Genomic DNA, 24,009 nt, shown 5'->3' on the forward strand with positions numbered 1-24,009 from the left:
ACACGGCCGGATGCCTGGGAGGATCCGGGGCCTGCGGACACAGGCAAGCCTGAGGGCGGCTCAGCAGAGCCAGAGCCTTGACTGGGCGAGGGGCTGGCGGGGGCAGCGTCCTCTGTGGCCTTTGCCAGAGGACATCCCCTTGGGAAATTCTAAGAGGAAATAAGAACACAAGTGGTTTGACTAAGACGCCGAGAGCTCCGTGTTGGTGAAGGAGGAGGCGCCAGCCGCGTGGGGAAGGGCCCCCAGCCCAGGCCCTGCCCTCTCGCCCGGCACCCCCGGGGCCCCAACAGGGGCTTTGTGAGGTGTCTGCTGCTCCTCCCTGAGTCCAGCTGGATTTTTTTTTTTTAATGTTTAAAAATTCCCAGCAGCGAGGCAGGTGCTGGGCGGCGGTCGCGCCATCGCTGTTCTGTCAGCAGACATCATGTTTACCCGTCAGACACTGTTTTCCTGACACTCAACGCTCAAAATCGTGATCTCGGGGGAGCAGCTCCATGCATGATTCATGAGGCTCCACACGCCTTTGGGTGTTAACAGCAAATCACAGCCCCTCGGAACGGGGCCGAGCAGCAGCAGAAGGGCGCCCGGCCCTGACCTCACCCCCCCCGCGGGGCACAGGGCCTGCAGGCGAGCCCGGCCCAGCCCAGAACCACCGGCGCCCAGGAACCTTGCTGAGTGTCACTGCTCAGGCCCTGAGCCCCAGCGGGGTCTCCCCCACAGCAGGCTGTGACCTTGAGCGGGGCGCCTGGCTTCTCCAAGCCAGCTTTTCATGTCTGTGAAGCAGGTGGGGCAGGCTCTCCCACAGGGTGACCGTGAACTTGAGCGAGCTCCTTGGGGTGCAATCCTGGCAGGTGGGAGCAATCAAACGCAGTAGCTATTACGATGAGCTGCTCCCAACTCACCTCGCCCGGCCTCTCTCTGCTCATCTGGGAAGCAAGAGCTCGAGCTAAGTGGTTCCCAAGCCTCCTTCTTGCCAGGTGTGCGGGCTTGGTGGGACTGTGGGGGGCCTTCAGGAGAAGCAGGGGGCCCAGGTCTGGGAGCAGATTCCTGGAACGTTTCTTAAGAGACACAATGGCGGAGGACAGGAGGGCGGTACAGCCAAGGTTTGTGCCTGCACACGCGTATGTGCAGTGTACACACATTCCACACAGCCAGGTGTGTGTGCAGGAGCACACGTGTGTGCACAAGCACCCATGTGCATGTGAAAACACAGCTGCAGACAAGTGTGAGGACGCCTCGCATGCCCCCCGAGCTGCTGCAGCGGCTCCTACAGGACTTGACGTCAGGAGCCCGGAGGCAGGAGGCGGCTCCCTGGGCTCTCTGTGCCTGTCCCATCTGCTTCCCGCTGGGTGCCGCGGGAGGGGGGGATCTGGGTGCCGCGGGAGGGCGGGATCTGGGTGCTGCGGGATGGGTGGGCTCTGCCTGATCACCCAGCCCCCAGCATGCGTCACAGAGCTGAGCACCGAGGGTGTGCTTAGTAAATATTGCTCAGAGGAAGAGGGTGTGCAGGTATGTCCTAAGGACTGGGCTCAGCACCCCAATAAAGCCGGTTTGGTGCAGCTTGCCATGACCTTCCCCCCAGCCTGTTTCTGCTAAAGAATTAAGGCCATAGACTAGGGGGTGTGAACCCTAACACTCAACATTGTGTGTCTCCCATTCAAAGTGATGGGGAGTGACTGCTTGAGGATCCATCAGTGGTGGTTGCAGGGGTTAAGGGTCCAGGCATGACCCAAGAAGGAGAGGTGCTCGTCCAGAACCAGCCTCTGGGCCTCTGCCCTCCCCCAAAAGTAGGATTCAGCCCCAACTGGGGAAGCCTGTGGTTTTTCATTCCCCCCCAGATGGTCTGGGTGCTGGATGTGGGGATGTACATGGTGCCTAGTCTCGAGGGGAAGGAGAAGGCCCCCAGCCTAGGGGCTCGAGTGTGACCAGTGTGGACATGAGAGAGCAGAGAGCCGACTAGTAGGGTGTTGTGGGTGTCCCATCTGGGGTGTCTAATCCCAGGCTGGACTCGAGACTCTGACCACGCAGTTGGAACGCAGAACAAAGCCACAGAGTCTCAGCCGATCCACTGCTGAGGCCCTGCCGTTCGTCTTTTATTCAAGACCCACTGAGCGCCTGGTGCTGTGCTGGGACAGACAGGCAGGAGGAGGGCCGCGTGCTCTGGTGCAGACTAGAATGCCAGTCAGCCCAGGTGCAGGGAGGGGCCCGGATCCAGCCTGAGGTGGGCTCTGGAGGTGATAATCCAGAGCTGGGGTTTGGAGAACAGCAGCTGGCTTACCAGGTCACTGGGGAGAGGACCCCAGAGGTGCAGAAGCAGGAGTCAGCCCTTGGGGCCCGCAGAAGCCTATATGATATGGTCTGTGCCCACGGGGAGTGGTGACAAACGGGAACAAGTTAAACATTACAAGATTTAAGCCCCATTGCCAAGCGGGGAATGGAGCCTTGGCACAGGAAAGTACATGATTAAGTGCCAGATGAATCACCCTCCGCACCAGGTCTCAGTTGTCAGAGAGCGACAGATAGGTGTGGGGGGGGGGAGCAGGCAGGACCAAGAGGGCACTTCGGCAAGAGAAATGACCACGTGAGCAAGAACCCAAGGGCAGAATGTTCAGGCTGCGTGCAGGGATCACTTTGGCTGGAGCAGATGAGTTGGGCCAAGGCTGTGGGGGGGGGGGGCGGTGTGGACTCCTGAGCTGGCCCACCTGCTCCCCCAAGTGCCCCCAGGAGACCACAGGGGCTCTGACCTCCTTCCTGTTCACAGCTCTGGTATGGAGAGCCCCATTCCAGCCCGGGCCACCTGTTTATGTCCTCCCACTCACACAGAAGCAGACCAGAGACAAACAGGGAGACATAAAAAGGAAAAAAGAGGAAGATTCATTGACACCAGGCCGACTCTATTCTGGAAAATTGAAATATTTTGTTCGTAATGACAATCGAGTCACCGCGCGACCTTCCCGGAATAACTTCCCAGATATATGACAGCGACAACAGCCGCCCCATTGGCGCTGCCACGCTGAAGGCTCCCCATAGCCACCACTTAAAAAATGCCTCCCACGTTATTAACATCCCTGGCTGGGAGATGTTTATGGCTCGTCACTGTTATCAACAGTAACAAATTTCAAGAACCTATAAATGACACCTCCCCCAGAGACAGAGCCCAAGCAATCCCCCGGCAGCCTGCCCAGACCCGGCTAGTCCACGAACATCCTCTCAGGCTGTCTGATAAGACTCAGACCCTCCTCATCACCATCTGCACCTGCTTCACCTTTGCTGTCAGGAGCTGTGGCTACTGCTGGGGGAGCGGGGATGCTTCAGGGGGATTTTCCTTCAGGATCAGGCTACTGAGCTACTTCCTGCTGCTACTGTCTCTGTGCTTTGCAGCTCCCCACTGTGCACCCCTGCGAAGAATGAGACCCTCGTCCTCATCCATCCACCCCTCCATCCATCCATTCACCCCTCCTCCACTTATTCATCTCCCAACCTGCCCATCCACCACACACCCATCCACACTTTCATTCATTCATCCATCCATCATCCATCAGCTACCGGCCTGCCATCCATTTACCCATTCATCCAGCCGCCCATCCTCTCTTCCATCCATTCATCCATAGGTCCATCCATCCATCCATCCATCCATCCATCCATCCATCCATCCAGTAGCATGCTTGCTGAAGTGAGCACTATGTGGCTTGAGTGACTGAGACTTGTCCAGGGACTTCCCAACCCCAGAGGTGTGAGCAGAACCAGACAGTGGGCTGGTCTCAGAACCTAGATGTCAGAGTCTGTAATGTTCTGGTCCCCACTCCAGGAAGAGGAGGCAGAGGACCCGGTCGCTCACAGGGAGGACAGAGCAGACCTCACACCCTCCCCAAGTGTTCCTCATGGCTCATACCAAAAACTGCCCTCAAGACAAGCAGGAGTGTATGACATAGTGATGGGGCCAGGCTGTGGAGCAGGCTGCCCGGGCTGGATATGGCCCTGACGCTGACAAGCTATAATCTTTGGAACATTGGTTTTCTCAGCTGTGAAATGGATCTAGGGGCATACTGAACTGTCAAGAAGGTCAGGTGGAATGAGGAATATCAGGATACAGCATGTCCCTGGCACAAAGCCGATGCTCAATAGGTGAAGCTCTTGCTCCTTTTTGTGGCTTCTTCCTTTTGCTTTGGGGTTTAATTCTCCTAAAAAAAAAAAAAAAAAGCAGAAGCCCCTGTGAGGGATTCACAGGGCTCCTCTGTTTAGAGAAACGGTGTTTGAAGGGAGCAGAGATGAGCGGTCACTTTGGGGGCATGGGAGGTTTCAGGGGAGCAGGCAACCTGTTATAAAACAAGTGGCTGGCAATGCTGCCGCCTGGCCTGGCCACCACAGAATGACCTTGAGCCAGCCACTCCCACGGCCCCAGCCTCAGTTTCTCCATCTGCCAAGCGGGCCTTCTCCAGCTTGCCACTCCTATCCAAAACCTACAATAGCCATTTGTGGGATGTGCCGAACAGGGTAACTGCAAACATCTAATGAGATAATGAATGTGAGGGCTTTGAAAATACCCAATGTTTTGTAAATGTAAGAGATTATTATTCCCATTTACCACCCTTTTAAAAGGATGTTTTCCCTCCATTCAGCCAAATTTAACTTGGATGATGAAGAACCAAGCCCGGGCGTCCCCAGCTATAATTTTCCTGCTTCCTTGTGCCTGTGAATATTTAAGCACAAAGGCTCCCATTGCTGAAAGAAACCAAAACAGCAGCGCACTGGAGGCCGACTGCACAATCGGAATTCAAAGTGATGTTTCAAGCAGGGCGTTCTGTTTATATAAACCTTGAGAGCACTCGGGTGTCAGCAGAACTTTGAAATTAAAATCGCTCCTTTCGTCTTACAATTCTCGCCGTTATTGAGCCTGTGTCTTGGGACAGTGGAAGGTTAGAAACCCCTGGGGATTTGCTTTGTAGTGTTAGGAACGCTGAGAGGAGGCAGGGAAGCTCTGGAAAGGTCAGCCCAGGCAGCACCCAAATGGTCAGTGACAGCTCCCTGGGGCGCTGTCCGGGGTGCTGAAAAGGTAGGGCGGGGGTGGCGCTGTCCGTGGTGCTGAAAAAGGATGGCCGCGTCTCCAGACTCCCTCCCCTGCAGGGTGTTTCCGTGAGGAGGGCCTGTGGCACATTCTTGCTGTACCTTAAAATCCTGGCGGAAGAGAGGGGGGTCCTGAGGGTGCCACAGCCCTCTGAGAACAGGGGTGGCAAACTAGCAGGCAGAGGGAGAAGTGGGAAAGAGAGGAGATAGGCTGACAGAGTGACACCTGCAGTGGAAATGAGAAGAGAAGGGTGAGCTCAGAAGCTGGAGGAACTGGGAAATAAAGTAATAAAATAGTGAGATGTGCCTGGTGACAGCGGGGAGATAAATGGAGCAAGTTATATGAAGGGCTCATTTTTGTGCAAATATTTGAGACTCTATAAAATAAGTCTGTTTATTATAAATCTGTCTCCCAAATAAGTCTTGCCATCCCACAGGTGTCACCTGCAGTGACGTTTCCCCTCCAAGACATGGAGGGCTGAGCTCTCAGGGTAGAGTGTGGATGCAATTGCTGTTTCTGCTTTATAAATCGCCCTTCCCATGAGGAAGTGTGGCTGCTGGGAACCAAGAGAAGGAGCCAGGCATGAGGCCTGCCCTCTTCTGGGCTCAGCTGTGGCCTTGACCTTTATCTCCTGCTAAGACGCTACGGGGTTGTGAGGCAACCTGGAATCCAGGTGGCAGAAACCTGGGAAGTGGGAGCCCCACCATGGCTGAGAAGTCTCTGGCTCTGTCTTCATGTATGGGGTGTTTGTCTGGCCCCATAGCCCACTCCATTGGGGAAGGAGGTGACAGCAGACAAAAGTGTAATGGCAAAGAATCTGGTGGGACAGGAGGAAAGCCTCAGGGGCTTCTCAGCTCCTCTTTGCAGACTTTTGAAAGGGTAGACACCCTCTTGCCTGAAGTGGCTCAAGGTATCTTTCCTGGAACCAGGGGGAGGACAGGAGGCCCGAAGTCCTCCACCCAAGGCCTCAAGCTGACGGGCATGCAGTCTTGGAGCAGCAGCTCTCCCAGCCATTGTTCAGATGCCCGTGAGAACATGGGCAGGGGTGGTGAATATCCCTTTTGTAAGTTTCACCCTGGAGACATCAATCAGGACACACATACTCACACATACACACACACCACACCACACACACACGCACACACACATTACAGACTGAGGCACTATTTACAGAGGACAAGGATTCCTGCTCCTCAGAGAAATTTTCTCTCACGTCTCAAGTCTTGTCATTGTGAAAAAGTGCAATGAATGAAGAATTTGTGTCTGCAGCTCCAGTGTAGTCTCCAGGCCAGAGGGAGCAGGACGAGATTGCTCTGGGTTCAAGCGCTCCCACCCCAGACATGAAGCTGGGACAGAAGCAGGATCCCTGTCTCCTCTGAGCCCACTTGCTTGGCTCTCGGGGGCACAGACCACTGTCCTGGTGATGATAAGACTCCTGGGAAGAGTCAGTCAGCAGGCACTCTGCCTGTAGGTCCAGGCACAGATAAACCTCTGCTCTCACTGGCACTGCCAACTGGAGCTCCTCCCCCATCCTGAATGTTCAGATGCCAGAGTCCATTTGCAAGGCCTGGTGCCCTTGGCACCAGGGCTGGCTCCTCCATTGCCATCCCTTCTCGTCCTCGATGGCCACAGACGTGGGGCTGGCGCATCATCTGTCTCCCTCTCCTGGAGCCTGTGCGCCAGGACTCCTCCCCTCCTTGCGCCAGGCCTGGCACACAGCACTCCAGAGAGCGCTGGCCCAGCGGATTGGGGATCAATGGCCCTCCACGCCGGCTGCCCCAGGACTGGTACCACCAGAGGGGGCACCTCCTAGGAGGGGCAGCGCTCTCCAGTTCTAGGGCCCCCCTTTCATCTTCTTTGTGTGCTGGTTTGCACACTCAGGGGTGGTGCCCCCAGGCCCCACAACCCGCTTTAGGAGGCTTGTGACCGTCATTTTCAAGGCTTTGGCGGAAAAGTCGACTTCTTGTGGTTGATCCCAGTTGGTTCCGATGGTATTTTCCAGAGCCTTCCTAATTGACGGCCTCTCATGACTACGGTAAAAGGCCACACGTCAGGGAACACCATCAAACGGGAAGGGCGTCCCCTCTCCTTGCCAGCTCACGTGGAGCCTTGTAATTTACAGGGAGACCGTGTGGCCTGGGTGTTGACCGCCCACGGGCCCTGTCTCTGCTCCCGTTATGAGAACGCGATGATTAAAATACTTCCCTGTTCCTCTGATACCGGACGAGGCTCCCTCAGCCCATTCCCAATGCCAGTTTGAACGCTCTTTTGTTCCTGGGGCTTCGGCTCACAGCCGCGCGTGCCTTCCAGAGAGTTTTGCGTTTCCTCTTCCCCTGACGTGGAGTAGCCGTGGGGGTGTAGCCGTGGGGGAGAGGTGTGAGGGTTGAGACTTTTGTTGGGAAACTTGCACACCAAACTGGCGGAGAGTGGAGGCTGCTTTCGGGGAGACTGGAGCCCAGGGAGTGGTCGAGGTGACGTAGGCTGTAGACTTCCCACCTGGCCCAGCCTGAAGAGGGAGCGCACGCGGCTGGCCATGGGATCCATCCTGGTGGGGGGGAAGCTACAGTGCAGCTTCTCTCCTCTCAGAGCCTTCTCTTCTACCTTCTCTCCCGAAAGATGCCAGGCAAGTCATCCCCCCGGGGGGTCACCCGGGACTAGCTGGTTCAGGTCACCAGAGTCTCTGCTGTGACCCCCAGGAGCGTCCGAGGGAGGCAGGCTGAGGCGGGGGGGTTCGGCGGCTCAGCTCTGCCCCAAGGCGCCCCGTTCTTTCCAGATCCCCGCTCAGCCGTCTCGAACGGCAGCTCAGGCGCCCGCTGGGGGCAAGACGACCAAGCAGATGGAGGTTCGCGCTGTGCACAGCCGCGCTGCTGAGTGTGGATGAGGAGGGCGAGGCCGTCACCCCCCTGGGAATCCTCCTCCCGGAAGTGCTCCTGCTTCTCACATGTGAATTCCCGCGAAGTCCCCCTTGAGGTGGACGGGAGGACACTTGACCCGCCCCCTCACTGAGGCTCGTGGCTTCGTGGGGCAGGAAGGGATCTGGGTGGGGAATGAACGCAGCCGACACAGCATCTGTGGGCGCCGCCGACCAGCCATGCAGTGCTCTGATCAAACGTGGATGTGTAAGAAGCCAAATATAACAATAAGTTGAACCCCCAGCATAGACCCTCATTTCACAGACCCCTGTTGGAGTCTATCCTGAAAGTTGGTTTCTGGGACCTGCGCTTGTGTGCTGCCCAGTGGCTTGGCCGGGCCACGTCTGCTCCCCAGGGGACACGGCCGCCAGTCTGAGATGCGTTTAGCTCAGGGCTCAGAGACGCTCCTAAATATCCTCCAGGGCCCAGCCCGCCCTCCCTAGCAAACAGTTATCCAGCCCCCAAATGTTTATAGGTATGAGGATGAGAAATTGTTGAAGCATAGTTTGCATCCAGGATATCCCCTTGATGCTCGTCTTCCTGGGGGGTGGGGGGTAGGAGTATGGCCTCCCAACAAGGTGCAACTGGAGCCCCAGAACAGCGCCTTCCTTCCCAGCCTCCCTCAGCACTTTCTTGTGACTGGCAAAAAAAAAAAAGGCATGTCTTTCACGGCAGCTTGTCCCACGTGAGTTCTTCCTGGGAGATCGTGAGCATTTAAAGAGCAGGGGGCCGGTTAACCGTCCCTGTATCTGCGCCAGCCCTCACCCAGGAGCTGCCCCCTCCGTGTGGGACAGAGGAGGGAGGAGAGAGGGTAGAGGGCAGAGCCTGGGGCGAGGGGAGAGGGATGATTCGGGAGCCAAGGGTCTCGAGGCACACCTTGGCTGGGGCTGCATCAGCTGACTGCGCAAGGGAACAAAGAGCATCCGAGAGTGTGGGTCAGAGAGGCGGCGGTTTTGCTGAAGAAACGGAACCTGCCTGTGCAGGCCAAGTCACAGGGCCCCTTGACAAGAGAAGGGGAAGGGGGCGGGGAGGAGGGGGGTCAGAGGAGGCCGCCCTGAGACAGGTGCAAGATGGATGAGGCTGGAGACTGGCAGGAGGGTGGGTGAAGGCGGGTCTGGTGTGGGGGCGGCAGAGTCAGAACAGAGCCTGGTCCAGTCCTGTCTAAGGAAGGAAGAGCAGGGCCAGGAGCGGAGAGAGAGAAAAATCCATAAGAGGCACAGAGCCCGGAGCGGGGGCAGGAGAACGGAGGGAGGGGGAGCCACCGCGGGGGGAGCCCACGGAGAGGGGCGACTGGTCCGCCAGCAGCCCAGGGTCCTGGGAGGGCCTCAGGGTGGGCCCCAGAGAGCCCCGGGCACCCGGAGCCTGTCGCAGAGGCGGACCACGGCCGGAATATCTTGTCACTGTCACCTGTCGGCCTCAGCAGAATTTTCACCGAGGGCCGCGGTCTCAAGTGCCAGGAATTTTCCGCTCGCTCCTGAGACGTTTGCTAAGCCAGGTGCCAGCCTGAGAAAGTGGCCAGAAAGCTGTGCATTGTGCTTTGGTGCCAATCTCCAATATTAAAATTGCCGGAGCCCCGGTCAGCCTTGTCCTGGCGAGGCGCTCCGCAGAGCTGCTCCCCTCAAAGTTAATAAGAAACTAAGAAATTAATTTCCTGTCAGTGCCTCCGCCCAGCAGTGAAGCAAGACTCTCCATCACCAGGAGTGTTTTAAATAACAAAGGCAGTGGGGTGGGTGCCCAGCACTGAGCTGGCCCTCCTGAAGTTGACCGGGGAGGGCTGGACACGTCTGTGCGATCCAGGCCAGAGCGGGGTGTCCAGCGACACGCCTGGCCCTGGTCTGTGGCTCCTGAGGTCGCTCTGATTTGCACTTGGCCATAGATGGCTGCATAATTCCAGGCACCAGCTCAGCTCCGTGGTGTCCTGCTCCCCTGGGCCTCCAGACAGCACATCCAGGACAAAGCACGGCATCTGGGTGACCTTGTTGTGGCTCTGGGGTCCCATCAAACCTTTGGTTTTGCAGAAGCAACTGCAAATGGGGAGTCATTTCCCCCAAAGGCACAGGGAAACCGACCTTGCTAGTGCATCACCCAGGAGGTGTGGGGATGGCGCAGGGATGGGCCAGTTTGTAAATTCATCCACCAGGGACTGGGGAACCGCCAGGAATGGTGTTGGGAGGCCCTTATTTGCTCGCCTGACCCTCACAGCGACCGCGCCAGGCGGGGCAGGGATCCCCGCTTCCAGGAGAGAGGCGTGAGGCGGACGGAGGCTGAGACCGGCCCGAGGTCACACAGGCAGTGTTTGAAGTGGTCCGGGAGGGGCTGGAGCCAAGGTGTGATGCCAAGTCCAAGTTCTGCCCATCATCTGGCTGCAGGCGCGCGAGCAGACTGGCACGCTCTTCCTCTCCTGCTCTAATTCCAGAGCGAGCGCCCGCCACGGGAAACAGCTGACTTCGTTAGAGCCCATCATTCATGCCTTCCCTCAACAAATAGCCCAAAAAACAGATTGTTTCCTCAGAACAAGCCTCAAACAAGTGAAACTTTGGTAACTTTCTCGCTGATGGGGACACCGTGTGTGTTACCTCGTGCTGCATCTCGGCTGCCCGGCTGAGGCGTTCCTGCCGATTCCGTCTCGAGACGGAGGGATTTTCTTCCCGCTGAGAGATTGAATCTCAAGTTCAGGGTGCAGATGTGTTGACATCGAAGTGTTCCTGGGCGGTTTTTGTTTGCTCAACGAACACTTCGTGAGCCCGGCTCTGAGCCCGGCGTTGACCGGCCACTGCCTGGACGGCGCCCCTGTCCGCCCCGGCGCCCCGCTCTCGCCTCCTGCCCAGCGCCGTTTCCTTGATAGGCCACCGAGGACGGAGGCCGAGGCCTTCCTCGCAGCTCCTGTGCCGGGTGCCTGTCCCCCCCACATCTTCCTGAGGCTGGAGTCTTCCCATGACCTTCCCGAGCAGCCTGGCCGAGCTGTGCACCACCCCGGCCTCGGTCGCCCCATCCCCTGGGCCATGCGCAGGGCGTCGGGCACGGGCTAAAATCACCTCCTGTTTGCATCAGGTATTTCGAGTGTGTCTCCTCCATGCTCTGAGGGAGACAGAGAGACTTGCTTTGGTTTGCCGTCAACCCCAAGCCTAGGCCTGTGCTCTGAACAGATAGAGAGTGAGCGAGCAGTGAGTGAGAGGAGGAACACCTGCAGGCTGTGAGGGAGAAAACTGTTACCCGAAGAGGCTGGGGTCCTCCCCAGGAGCTCCCAGCTATTGAGTGGGGGGGGCGGGGGCTGGGACTCCCTTCTCGCAAGAGAAGTGAAAGGAAAGCCTTACCTTTCACTCACCCCAAGCCCTGGGTCCTGCATCCTCAGGGAGCAGAAATAGCCCGGCGCTTGCTCCAGCGAGTCTAAGCCCCCCTCAGGAGAGCATTCACCCCTCGGCTCCCCCTTTCCTGTCCGCTTTCTCCAAAAGGAGCTGCTGGTTCAATTTTCCTGCAAGTGCCAGACCCGACCGCCCCCCCGGGCAGTGACTTCACGGTGCCACCGCAGCAGAGCTCACACATGCCAGCAAGTGTTTTCCTAAAGAGACGCCGTCCCCTAAACAAAACAGAACATTCTGAGCGAGACTTAAACAGTTTTGGGGCGGCGCCGATCTGGGTTCTTCACACTTCGCACGCACTTTCTTTGCAAACATGGGCGTCCCAGTTATGCTGGGCGGGTGCCAAGGCCTCGACCCAGCGTCTGTCAGACCGGGGGAGTGAGCTGCGGTCTCGCGACGGGGCAGGCGCGTGCGCGTGTGCGGCTGGCACGGGCATTGGCAGCAGGGCCTGCCCTCGCCGCGGGTGACGGCCACATTTTGTCAATCAGCTGTGGCAACCCAGAGCTCACGCTCAGCTTCTGGGACCCCTTTGAGCTAGGAGGGGAAGGGTGTGGCTTGGCACGAATCCCCACGGCCGACGCAGGGGTGGGTTTGTGTGAGAGGGGCCGGGACAGAGCATCCTGGTGGGCTCTGCTCTGCTGGCGAGGGCAGGGCAGGGGAGGGGAGGGCAAGAGAGGGCAGGGGAGGGCAGGGGAGGGCACAGCCAAGCAGCTCCAGTGCAGACACTCCCAGGAATCCCTGCAGCTTCACCCCGCTGCCTTCAAGATGGCAGGAGAGCGGAGGGCGAGGGTGATGGGTGGGTGGTGAGGGCGCGAGCTCCAGCTGGCAGGCATATTTCTTCCGTCAGAAGACACAGCCCAGCCCTGCGTGTGGGGTTCTGCCCAGCGACCAGTCCCGACTGTGCCCCTATTCTCCACGGCCCCGTGGCTGAGGCCCCGTCCCCGCGGGCAGGCTGGTCTGTGAGCACAGCGCTCCAGGTGCTCTCTCTCCGCCACCCACCGGAAGAGGGGCAGCCGCATCAGGTGCCCCTGGGCCACAGACCCTGCCCCATCGGTGCCTCGGCACCTGCCAGGAGAGGGGACATTTCAAGGGGTCCAAGTCAACCAGCTCCCCTCCTTGCCATTTCGAGGGCCGGCCTTGGGCCCTCCAGCTGCTCGGCTCCAGCCAGAGGCTTCAGGCCCCAGCCAGAGTGACGAGGGTCGGGATTCAGGACGGGAGCCCCGCCGACATGGGGGACGCCTCGGGGGGGTCGCCACGGGCACTGCTGGGCAGGGTGGGCCGGGGCAGGGCTCTGCAGAGGTGGCCTGGGCGCACCCTGTCGTCGGCACCGCGGGTCCCGGTCACAGTTTCCAGCAAGCTGCAGGAGCCACTGGAGAAAGGAGGAAGATAAAGAGGGATTTAAAGAGAAAATAACAAAAAAAGAAAAACTAATTTCTAATCCCTCCTCGGCTGGCAGTGGCTGTGGGAACCCCCAGTCCCTCTGTCGCCACATAAACTGCTGCGTGCCACAATTACTTCGGTGATTACACTCTGTCTTGTCCTGGCGAGGCACTACACGGGAACTGGGGAGCACGTTAAAAAAAATGTACAGCCCCATCGACTCACGAGTCCCGCTAAAACTACTGCTGGAATCTCGCCGGGGCTGTCCCCAGAGCAGAAGCTCCTGCGGCTGCTGCTCGGGCCGCCGCGGCTCATCTCCACCTCTGTGGCCACCCGGGCGCCCCGAGCAGGGTCCCGGCCTCCCAGACCTGCCTTCCCAGGGCACCTGCACCCCACCAGGCAGCCAGAAAGGGGCCACCCAGAGAACGAGGCCCCATCCGGGGCACAAGTCGGTGGCCCGAGGCAGCCTCAGGGTGGGTGCCCAAGTGGGTGACCCTCCCCACATCCTCTGCCAAGCAAGGGGTGAAGCCCAGGAAGGGGCAGAGCGAGGCAGCTCTGTCCTCCCTCTGTCCCTTGTTCTTGTCCAGCGGTGACAGGACCCAAGCTGCAGCCTCTCTGTGCTCGGCTGGACCCGAGTCCAGCTGAGGAGATCAAACATGGAGGCAGCGCCACCATCTCCAGCAGGAGCGGGCACCCCTGTCCCCAGGGGCTCCAGCCAAGTCCAGGGTCACGCTGGCCGGTGGAAGTTTGGACTCTGTTCAAGCATCACAGCCCAGAGAACGCAGGGTCCCCAGTGGCCAGCCTAAGTCACGTGCTCCACCCCTGGGCTGGGCCAGGGAGGGGGTGTCTGTTCCCTAAAGAACATCCGGGTACTCATACCACAGGAACACCCAGTGCAGGGCTGTGCTCGCCAGCTCTGCCCCCCTTTGGCCGAGTGGCCGTGAGCTGGTCACGTGGCACCTTACAGGCAGGGCTGGGAGTGGGGGAGGAAGAGGGACCATGTGACCAGAGGGCACAGGAAGGGCTCCAGAGCACATCCGTCACCCTGGGGTGCCTCTGTCATCTGACAGGTCGACTCCCACCTAACGGGACATGGTTCTGAGCCAGCACACCCATCCCAGGAGTGAGGCTGAGGGGGCATCCTTGGGCAAGGGGCAGAGAGGGGCAGTGGGCTGGGCATCCAGGCTTCAGGGAACAGGCCGAGTGTCAGCCACAGGCAAGGCCTTCTGAGGCTGCTGAGGGGGCGTGTGGCCGGAATGCACAAGGAGGCCACATGTGCCGAGGCGCTGTCTCCTGGGCAGGGAGGGGGCTGCAGATTGGGGACCACAGCTCTCTGAGGCCCATAACTGATGGGGCCACCAGCCCTGGTGCCTGCCCCGCGGTCCCTGCAGGATCTGCATCTGCATCCTCCAAGCAGGACCCTTCCCTGGAGCTCCGTGTCCAGCGAGGCCCAGGGCGTCTTACCCCAGGCTGGCTGGAGCTGCTTTTGCAATGACTTAGAATAAATCAAGTTCAAGGTGAGAACAGGAGACAAACCAAGGTCTCCCCCGGCTCAGGTTCCCACAGGGCAGGACGAGCCGCTGTGTGCCCAGCCAGTGCCTGGCGGGACGGAAGTGACGGGCAGGCTGGTACCCCAGCCGGATTCCGAGGGGCTCCCTCACACCGCAGGGCCTCCTGGACCTGGGTCTCGGGGAGAGACACCCCCACCATCCTGCCCTCCCTCCCTAACTCCACATGGATCAGCCGCCAGGAGCCAGGGCTGCCCATTGGCACGAGCTCGCTGCTCAGGCCGCGTCTCCCTCAGTCACGCGCTCGCGCGTTAGCTGCCCCCTGTGCTGAGTGTGTTTCTGCTACATGGCCTCCCTCCGCTCCAGGGGCGACCCTTATTCTTAGCATTTGGGGCTCTGGAGGGGCAAGCAGGCGTTCACCTCTCCTCCCCTTTCTGGCCTAAAAGACTGGAACCACATTTCCTCTCGGCTTTTCCAGAAAAATCCTTATCTTAGCTGTCGGGAAGCCACGCCCCGCACCCCCTCGGGACTCCCTGCCCCGTGTCTGCTCCTCCAGGTCAAGTTTGAAATGAAAAGCCTCTGCCAATGGGCCGGGGCCCAGTGCGCGTCCTCTCTCCCCGCTCGCTCCTCCGCTGGGTGGCTCCCATGAACCCTGGGGTCTTCTGGGTTTTCCGGCGGGAGGCCGAGGCCCGCCAGCTCCCCTGGGCAATTTGCTTCACTCTTCCCGGGCGCATTCCTGGAGCTTCACCCGCCAGGAGCCCCTGTGGCTCGTCACCCTCTCACACCCCACCCGACCCTCCAGCCCCACTGCAGATGACTCAGCACCTGTGGCCCAGAAAAGCTGAGTCACCTGCACACCGGGCTGTCTCCCTGGGCATCCCCCCCACCCCCGGCTCATTTATGGCAACTCCAGCCCCTCGCTGAGACTCTCGTGGCTTCGTCGCCCAGATGCAGGTGCCCCACCCCCACCCCGCCGCGCCGCTGGGCAGCCCGGGCTCGCTGTGCGTCCCCACGGTGACATCGTCCAGGAGGGCCTGACCTTCCAGGGGCCTCTGGGTAGAATTTCTCAGAAACTTCCAGAAAACCTGGACGGATGGCATCCTCGACTCCTCTTTCAGCACACGCCTTCCCGTCTGCTGGGGAGAGCCACAAATTACCCTTCATTTCCGTGTCCCTGGGGTGTCCGGGATGTGGCCGCGACTGCCCGCCCCAGTTTCCTGCACTTAGTGTGTTTCTCCTGTGTCACCTGTGGGCTAAAGGGGCCTGCGCTGACCAGCCCCTAAGCTGAGAGGCGCCCAGAACCCCACACCAGGTGGAAATTGTTTAACTATATTCCCATGACTGGAAAATTCTGGTAATTGTGTAATAACAACAGCGGCTCGGCAGCACTCAGTAATTACCCAGGGTTTTTCATCTCCAGACCACTTTACCCACATTAACTAATTAAGTCTCCCAGCCTCCCTCGGAAGGGGAAGGGCTGCCGGCCCCAGGCTCCCTCTAGTGCGTGCTGGCTTAATGGGGGCTGAGGGGAGCCCCAGGGCAGCGGCCTCTGCTCCCGCTTGGAGCTGGAAAGGAGGCCCACCTGGGGCCTCTGAGCCCCTTGCTGGGTCTCACCCCCTGCACCCCTATCCCCCCCCCACAATGGGGGTGCTGGGCCAGGCTCCTGGGGCGAGTGCCACTAGCAGCAGGACCCACTTTCCTTTAACTCCCCCCACTTGGGTATAACGTGGGCCTGTACCCAAGTTGCCAGGCACCCCAACAGTCCCTCCACCCCACCCCACCCCCTGCCTGACCACAGAGAATGTCCTCACCACAGCGGGCCCTGCACATGGTGATAGGAGTATCCGCCACCCTGGTCCTGCCCTGAGGGGTTTGTCCACCCCACCCCTGTTCAAAATAGGGCAACACCCCTCAAGACCCCGCCAGCCTGGACCTGTCTTTGCTCCAGCCAAATGCTAAGTGGACCTCAACTCCCTGTGACCCAGGGCCACTGGGCAGCCCTCGGTCCACCAGCCGCAGTTCACGTGAGCTGCAGGGCCCCTGGAGAGCAGGTGTGTGGCTGATGGCCATTAGCGTCTGCACCCCAGCCCCAAAACCACACCAGCAGCACCTGCCTCGGGGCTGTTGTGGAACCGAGAGTGCTCGGGTGGGGGATGGCGCACAGCGGACACTCAGAAGGCCATCTTTGCAAATAAAGACATACCTTTACTCCTGCTCCAGCCAGTGACGGCGGGGAATTGCGGCAGTTCCGCACACGCGCACCGAGCCCCCCCGGCCATCTGTGGCCTGGGCCAGAGCAGCAGGAGGGAGGCCACCGTCTGGGGCAGCAGATCCCAGGCGGCCTGAGCAGCCAGGCCCACCCCGCTGGGTTCTGCTGGGCCCGCCCCTGCTGCCCGGCACCCCTCCTTGGGGGCAGACTCTGCCCGGGCTCCACCACCGGCCCCTTCGGACGGGACACCCCCACTGCCCACCTTTATCCAGTGCAGAGGGGAGGTGCCAGGCGTGCGGGGAGCTGGAGCCCCAGCAAGAGGCTTTTCCCTGCGCCCACCGCTGCTGTCATCCCTTGCTCATCCCCTAAACCCTGCCCTTCCTTCGCCAGCCCCCACTCTGGCCTCATGCTCCCACCCTCACTGTTGATTAAGCACCAGGTATGAGGCGGCTCCAGAATCAGACCAGCAGGCCCTTCAGAACCTGCATAAAGGGGGCTGATGTGGCAAATGCCCAGAGAGCGCGGGCTCGCGGGACCCACTCGTGTCTCCCTGCCCCGGCGCGGTGCACCCCTCCCGGCCCCGCAGCAAGTGGGGAGGTGTGTGGCACTTATTACATGCTATTATGACTTTCTGGGTAATGTATACATTTTCACGATCACACAGCCTCTCTCCTTCATTTTTCATGAGAACCGGCCCGAGATTGATGACGGAGCCGGGGAGGAACGGAGCGCCACGCCACTCTGATTTATTGGCCACTTAGCGTTGATGAAGCTGCAAACAAGAGTCAAACAGATGTTGCAGCTGCATTTTTCTTTATCAAAACCAACAGCTTTTTGCATTTTTAACCACTTCTTTAGCTGCCATCCTGCTTACTCCACAGGAAAGGGTGCTGCTGGGACTGGGGGGTGCACCTGGGGACAAGGGCGGCAGGGCCCCACACACCCCCGGGCATCCTCACTCCCAGAGGAGGATGTGAGGCCCCAGGACGCTGCTCTGGGCCACGTGGTCCCTGCAGGGATCCCCGGGAAGCACTTGCCACTGCACCCTCTGTGGCTTAGGGCCCGTAACTCACCCTGGGTGGGCTCAGGGTGCTCCTGAGCAAACCTGGTGGCCTCTCCTCCTCCATCTCCAACTGCTGCAGATCACAGGGTGCCATTCACCTGGGTGACACTGGGAGTCTTGCAGACCACCAGGGGCCATGGGTCAGGCTCCTCCAGAGCCCCTTACCCTCCATGCCAACAAGGGTCAGGCCTCCATTTCAACCCCTCTCCGAAAGACCAGCCCTAAGGCTCGGCCAGAGCAGGCCCAGCCAGAAGAGCTTCCTGGGGGCTGGGAAAACTTGGCACCCCCCCCTTCCCATCTCTGAGCCACCCCACCCATTGTGGCTGCCACATGTATGGCCCTCACCTCTCCCTGTTGTGTCTCCAGGTCTGTTTCTCTCTCATTCCTCTGACTCTGCCTCCTGCCTTCAGCTCCACACACCCCACCCCACCCCCGCATTGCCCTGGGGGGCTGAGTCTGTTCTGGGTGGCAGGGGGCTCTGCTAGGAAAGGCTGCAGCCCCACTGCACTCTCCCAGGCTCGCCCAGCCCGAAGTCCTAGAAGTCCCTGGCGCTTCCTCAGGAGCAGCCAGAGTAATCCCCAACACAGTTGCCCCGGTTGGTGCCCTTGGCTGCCCCGTTGCTGCCCACCAGCCACTGAACCCCCATATAATTTTTATTCAAAGCCGTCTCCCTCAAAAACCTGTTATTAAGATTAAATGGAGCTGCGCCCGCCGCTGCCTCCCACCATCCCAGTTACTCTTCTCTGCTGCCTCCCCCACCCCACAGGGAACTGGGAAGCCACCTGGCCCCTGGGGTCTCCCCCCACCCCAGCTGCCCTGCACTCAACTCTGGAAGCTCACACTTCTGGGCAGGAAAGTGGGCAAACTGAGCAGCGGGGGAGGGGGAGGAGCCCCACCCTCAGGGCTGCTGGCCAACAGAGGGTGCCTTTGCAGTGGGGAAACAGCTGCTGGAAGCCTTTCTCAGGAAAATGCAGGAGCTCTGCTTGGTGTGGACTTCATGGGGAGAGCCCCAAGGGGACAGGGCACCTCCTCCTGCTGGCAAGAGGGAGAGCATGATTTCCATTCACAGAGGAGGAGTGAGAGGTACCCACAGGGAGAATGGGGTCTCCTGAACTGTAGGTCTTTCTAGAAGGTTCTAGAACTTCTCTGACACTTAATCTCAGCTGTGTCCACCAAAGCCACAGACCACATGGACCCAGCTCCCTCCTTTATACCAGACCAGGGCATTCTGGACATTTTGGGGTTCATCTCCAAGGATCCTGCTGTCTTTGGGGAGACACCTCTGCACTCCTGTGGAAATTTCATGGCACTGAGGGGGCCTTGGGCAAGGCCTCCCACTGTGCCCAGCCTGCAAGGCCTGAGCTGACAGAAAACCCAGAGAAACACCCGCACAACAGGGGCCAAGGCCAGCTGGGCCCCCACCGTTCAGAACCAAGAATCTGGGGGCCTGGTGGGTGTGTCCTTAGGCCAGCACCCCAGAGCCAGGCAGACCCCAAGCATTTCCCAGTCAGCAGAGCCCCTCCACAAGGATCTGACACTGTCGTGAGAGCCCCGTGAAAGTGATACTTTGGGACTTCAGGGCTAATAAATTTTTCTGCCAGAAACACCCAATAAAATGTACAACTAATGAATAAAGTCACCATGTTGCCAAGAAGCAACGTGTGCCCCAAATTTCCCAAAATGCCTCCATCACTCTGTCTGAAAACCAGCCCCACGCCAGGATGCTCTTACTTAAAATTCAACCTGGGAGCTTGGGCTGCGGGAGCTCCGGCCTGGATGGAATCTGGCCTGCTTGTGAGATTCCTGACCCCCAACCCAGTGTCCTTGGGCGGGGTGTTGGGGGGGGGGGGCGTCTCCTAATTGTATCAGGACACTCTCAGGCACAGAGATGAACAGAGCACCTCCCAGGGAGGCCACCCACATGTTGCTTGTGCTCCCCCTTTGGATGATCAGAAAGGGGTGTCGGTGGCTCTAGAATCCCTAAGTCAGATGTGGCATCCACAGATCTGTGAGCTGAGGTGCAGTGCTGACAAGCCTGGGGCCCCTTGAGGGGTTGGGAGTAGAGGATCTACAACCTCCATCAAATTCTCAGACCAGAAAACGTTACAAACCAGCCTTGCCTCTCAGCTGCCTAGAAATTTCTTACTTGGACAACTGAAGCCCGGTGTCAGTTGAACAAGAGTCTGGCCAGGGTAAGGATGGATGGTCCTGAATCAGCCTAATCCAATTCCACAAACATGACATGAGCATTAACAGACTCTGTGGTCTCTCCAGGGCATTGTCTCTCTGGTTGAGGAGATAGAGGATACAAACCGTTGCTGTGAGAGGTGCAGAGAGTGAGGCATCCGGGAAGGCTTCCTGGAGGAGGCAGAGAGTCTGCACCTGTCCTAGAAAACAGGTGGAGGATGGTTATGCCCAAATGGAGGCTGAATCCCGAAGGAAGGGGAGGAGTTTCCTGAAACAGGAGCTCTGGGTGTTCAGTGCCGAAGTTCCAGATTTGGGAATTTTATCGTATGTTGAACATAGCCCTGTGCTCCCCAAGCCCCTGCCAGACCTCCTGTTCCTGGAGCCCTGGCTTTGCTCTGTGGGGCCATGGGACAGGAAGCTCTGCTCCTTTCATCTCCCAGGCGGCTGACATCCAGCTCCCTCCCTCCAGCCCAGCTCCTGCCAGGGCTGGGATCAGAGGAAGCCCCTGGGAGGCCTGCTGGCCCCTGCGACCCTTTTATCCTTACTTGATCTTGCTCAGTGGTTGGCACTGCCGCTGGCCAGGTGCAGAGTCTGCCGGGAACCTGCAGCGCAGATGCAGGAGGAACATGGGGCTGGGACTCAGTACCAGCCACCCACCGTCTCTCCTCCCCGCTGCCCCATCTGCAGGAAAAGACCTCCCCAACCCACCCACCTCCGGGGCACCCAGCAAGGGAGAAGTAAAACTGGGGTGCCCAGCACTTAAGCCAAACAAAAAGAGGCCACCAGGTGTCTTGGCAGGACCTGAATCTGGAGTCAGAAGCCTGGCTCCCAGCCCAGCGCTGTCCCCACCTGCAGCCGCACAGCCCCCAGCCCCCCACCCCCTGCAAGTCACGGCTTCCTGTGGCTCAGCCCCCCGCGGAGGGCGATCCCCACGGAGGTGCCCTGCCCCGCCTGGCCAGCCCGCCTCCCCGGCTAGCTCGGCACCAGATGAGATAATGGCTAGAAAGTGCTTTGAGAAGAATCAAGTGCCAAGTGATGGCGGGGATTATCGTGGTTATTAAGGAGCATGATCGCTGCAATCCGGAGAAGCGGCCGTTAGCGAGGGGGTTCCTGGGCGTGTTGATTTAATTTCCTGGTTAACTGAGCGTTGGCAAAAAAAACCCTCTGTTTGAGCCCTTATTGAAAATCTTTTAAGCTTCTGCCCGCCTCCTTCCTTGCGCCGGCCGGGGCGTCGTCCCGGTCTCGATGGACGGAGGCGTCGATGGCCTGATGGCGTCGCGGGTTCAGTGCTTGTTCTTGCCACGCTCCCACCTGCGCCCGCCCACCCGCCGCCCTGCTCCCCAGGACTCCTGGTCAGGCGCGGGCGGGAAAGGCGAGGAGAGGGCTGGGGATGAGCCCACGGCCCTCCACCCGACCATGCCGGCACTGGCGTGGCCAGGGCTGGGCCTGCCTCCTGCCTGGGGGTGGAGCGGGAAGCGGGGCGCCGGGGCACTCTCCTGATGCACCCCTCTGAAGGGACCCGGCAGGCCTGATGCGGCCAAGAAGCAGCCTCGCCTTCAAGGGGGTCAGGGAAAGCCTCCACACATCCTCATGACAGGGAAGCTGTTGTTCCCACAAAAGCCCCCACTAGGGGGGGCGGGAAGGGCAGAGGGCATTTTGAATAGCGCCTGCTGGGAAGGGCTGCCCCGTGGCAGTAAAATCACGTGGGGCGAAACCTCGAGGTCTTCGCTGGGAGGCCCCGTCCTCCTTGGGCTCCGACGAGGCTCCCGAGGAGCGAGGAGCGTCTCCAGCGGTTCTGCGCCAGGCGGCTCCGCCACCCAGCAGGAAGGCGCTGCTGGCCGCGCGGGGAGCCGGGGCTGGCGGGCGGGGTGCGCAGCCCTGACGCTCTGGGAGGACGGGGCGACGGTGCTGGACGAGCACATGCTCGGGCCGGGGTTCCCAGGCGCTGTGGGCGCGAGGCCCAGGGTGTGGCTCAGACACGTCTGACCTTGTGAGCGGCTGGTAGTCACTGCACAGTCAGCTCGGCCTGTGTGTGTGACCCGTCGTCCTCGGCCCGGGGTGTGTCGTCTCCCAGGGGATATTGGCAATGTGGGGGGGTATTTCTAGTTAGCACAACTCGGGGAGGGGCGGGGTTAGTGGCATCCAGGGGCAAAGGCAGCAGAGCTGTTAACCAGCCCATGGTGCACAGGACCCCCCCACCATGGAGAACTGCCCCGTGTCAGTAGTGCCAAATGTGGGGTGTTGCTGCCCTTGGTCTCCATGCTGCCTTCATGCTGCCCTCTCTGTGCTCTCCCCCAGAACCCCGACATCGTCCTGGTGCATTACCTGAACGTCCCCGCCATCGAGGACTGCGGCAAGCCATGCGGCCCCATCCTCTGCTCCATCAACACCGACAAGAAGGAGTGGGCGAAATGGACGAAAGAGGAGCTCATCGGGCAGCTGAAACCCATGTGTGAGTAGCCCGGCGCCTGCCTGGGCCCCGCGGGGATGCCCAGGGCAGCATCAGCCTGGCAGGGCTCCACGGTCCCCCATGGCCAAGAGCCCCGGCTGTGCCACTCCCACCTCCACTTCCACTTGATCCTCAGATGCCCCTGCCTGGCAGCCAGGGTGCCGACGTCATGCTCGTATCACAGACGGGAAAAGTGAGGTTCAGAGGCACAGAGCCATGTCATCGAGGCGTGGGGCCAGAGGGCCCGGACTGCTGCCCGTGGGTGGCCACAGGAGAGCGAGGCCGGTGCAGAGAGAGGCCGGCGGCCCCGAGGGGTGCTGCGGGGCTGGCCTGCCTCCCTGGGCCACCTGCTCCCGGTTGCGGGGGCTGCTCGGCTCCCAGGCCGGTGGCTCGGGGATGATGGTAATTGAGCTGGATTTCATTTTGTCGGCAAAGTGATGCTTTCTGAAGCATCTGTCAGGTGCAAATCACTGGATGCAAAACACCCAGTGAATCCAGAAAGCCGGGCTCTGCCAGCTCCTCGTTTCCATGAGCCTCGGCTCCCCACAGCCACGGGGGCGCAGGGGGAGGGTCTCGGCGTCCTCGACTACAGCCTGCACGGCCGGGGGCCAGAAGCACGAACAGGTCTACCAGACCTGAGGAGAGCCTGGGTGCCGTCCAGTGCTGGACATAGGGCCCAGGTTTCCGGAACATTCATCTCTGAGGCTCAGAGCAAAGACCTGTCACCACACAGCACCTCAGAGAGTGGGTCACGGTCACTTGGAACCTGTGCCACCTGGGAAGCTGGACTGGGGAGAAGAAGCTACTGGGTGTTCCTGGGGCGGCGGGGGGGGGGGAGGGGGCAGCGAGTGTCCTGTCCCAGAGATGTCCAAGCTGAGGCCAGGTAGCACCCGCAGTGACCAGCGACTCCCGAGACCCCCTCTGTGTTTAGATTGGGGGATTTTCCTCCCCTCACCCCAGGAAGGAGAGGGGTCTGCATGGAAGCAACTCTAGCAGCCCCAACTGTCCAGCACCCCAGCCTGCCCAGGCTGCCTGCGCCAGTGGGATCCTCCTTAACTGCAGTTCTGACCAGTCTCCCCCTTGCCAGACCTCCTGGCACCGCCGAATGACTACAAGCTCCTGAGCATGCCTGTTGAGCGTCCCCTTGGCCTCTGCCCTCTGACCCCTGCCCTCCTAGACTGTGTCCCCGCAGTCTCCCTCCCTCTGCCTGGCCTGCTCCCCCTCTTCATCTGCTCACCCCCTGCATCCTTCGCTCTCAGCCCAGTCACCTCTTCCAAGGCCCTGACTGGTCCCCAGCAGGGCTTCTCACCCCAACACCCCACCTCCTAGACACCCCCAGGGGACAGTCAGCCCCCTGCTTGACCCGAGGGGCCACGAGAGCCTCTTCAACCCCTGCCGTACCCGGAAACTGGGAGGGGCCGCAGCTGATCCCCACGGGTCAGCCCCCCCTGCCATCTGGGCTCGGCACATCGGGGCTCACCGGCCTCTGTGTGTTTGCAGGATGGCGGAGCGGAAAGTATCTGGACCAGCTTTTCTCACCCTCCCCCACCCCACACCCCTCCCCCCGCCCCCCGCCCCACAGGCTGAGCAAGTGACCGAGCCCTCCGACATCCGGGCGGGACTGCTGGTGCCCCCCGCTCTGAGGCCAGGCAGGGGCCGGGAGCAGGGCAGTGGCGTCGGGGGGTCCTGCTCCCCGAGGGCCGCCCCACCATTTTGTCCCACTTCCTGGGAGGATCCGGAGGTCAGGCAACAGAAGCTCCTGAGGGAAGAGGTGCCTTTCAAGATGGCCGCCCCAGGGCCTCAGCTGGGCCCGCCCTGGCGCCCCCACACAGCCCTTTGCCTTCTCCCTGGGGCTCCCCCGTTCTTTCATTTGACTGGCT

General features: G+C 60.2%; 1 protein-coding gene across 9 annotated transcripts in view; it reads left to right on the forward strand.

The window, feature by feature from the left end:
• The window catches only part of CAMTA1 (calmodulin binding transcription activator 1), a gene marked incomplete at both ends in the record, with an annotated part of 637,202 nt that overhangs the window by 521,310 nt on the left and 91,883 nt on the right, over positions 1-24,009 (forward strand). For all 9 annotated transcript variants that reach the window (XM_084243539.1, XM_084243542.1, XM_084243546.1 and 6 more), the window contains one exon: positions 21,979-22,132. In XM_084243539.1, the coding sequence (XP_084099665.1) occupies positions 21,979-22,132 (154 nt within the window). The remainder of the gene's footprint in view (positions 1-21,978; positions 22,133-24,009) is intronic.

The sequence above is a fragment of the Talpa europaea genome (assembly GCF_964194135.1).
Source record: "Talpa europaea genome assembly, chromosome: 9".
NCBI lineage: Eukaryota > Metazoa > Chordata > Mammalia > Eulipotyphla > Talpidae > Talpa > Talpa europaea.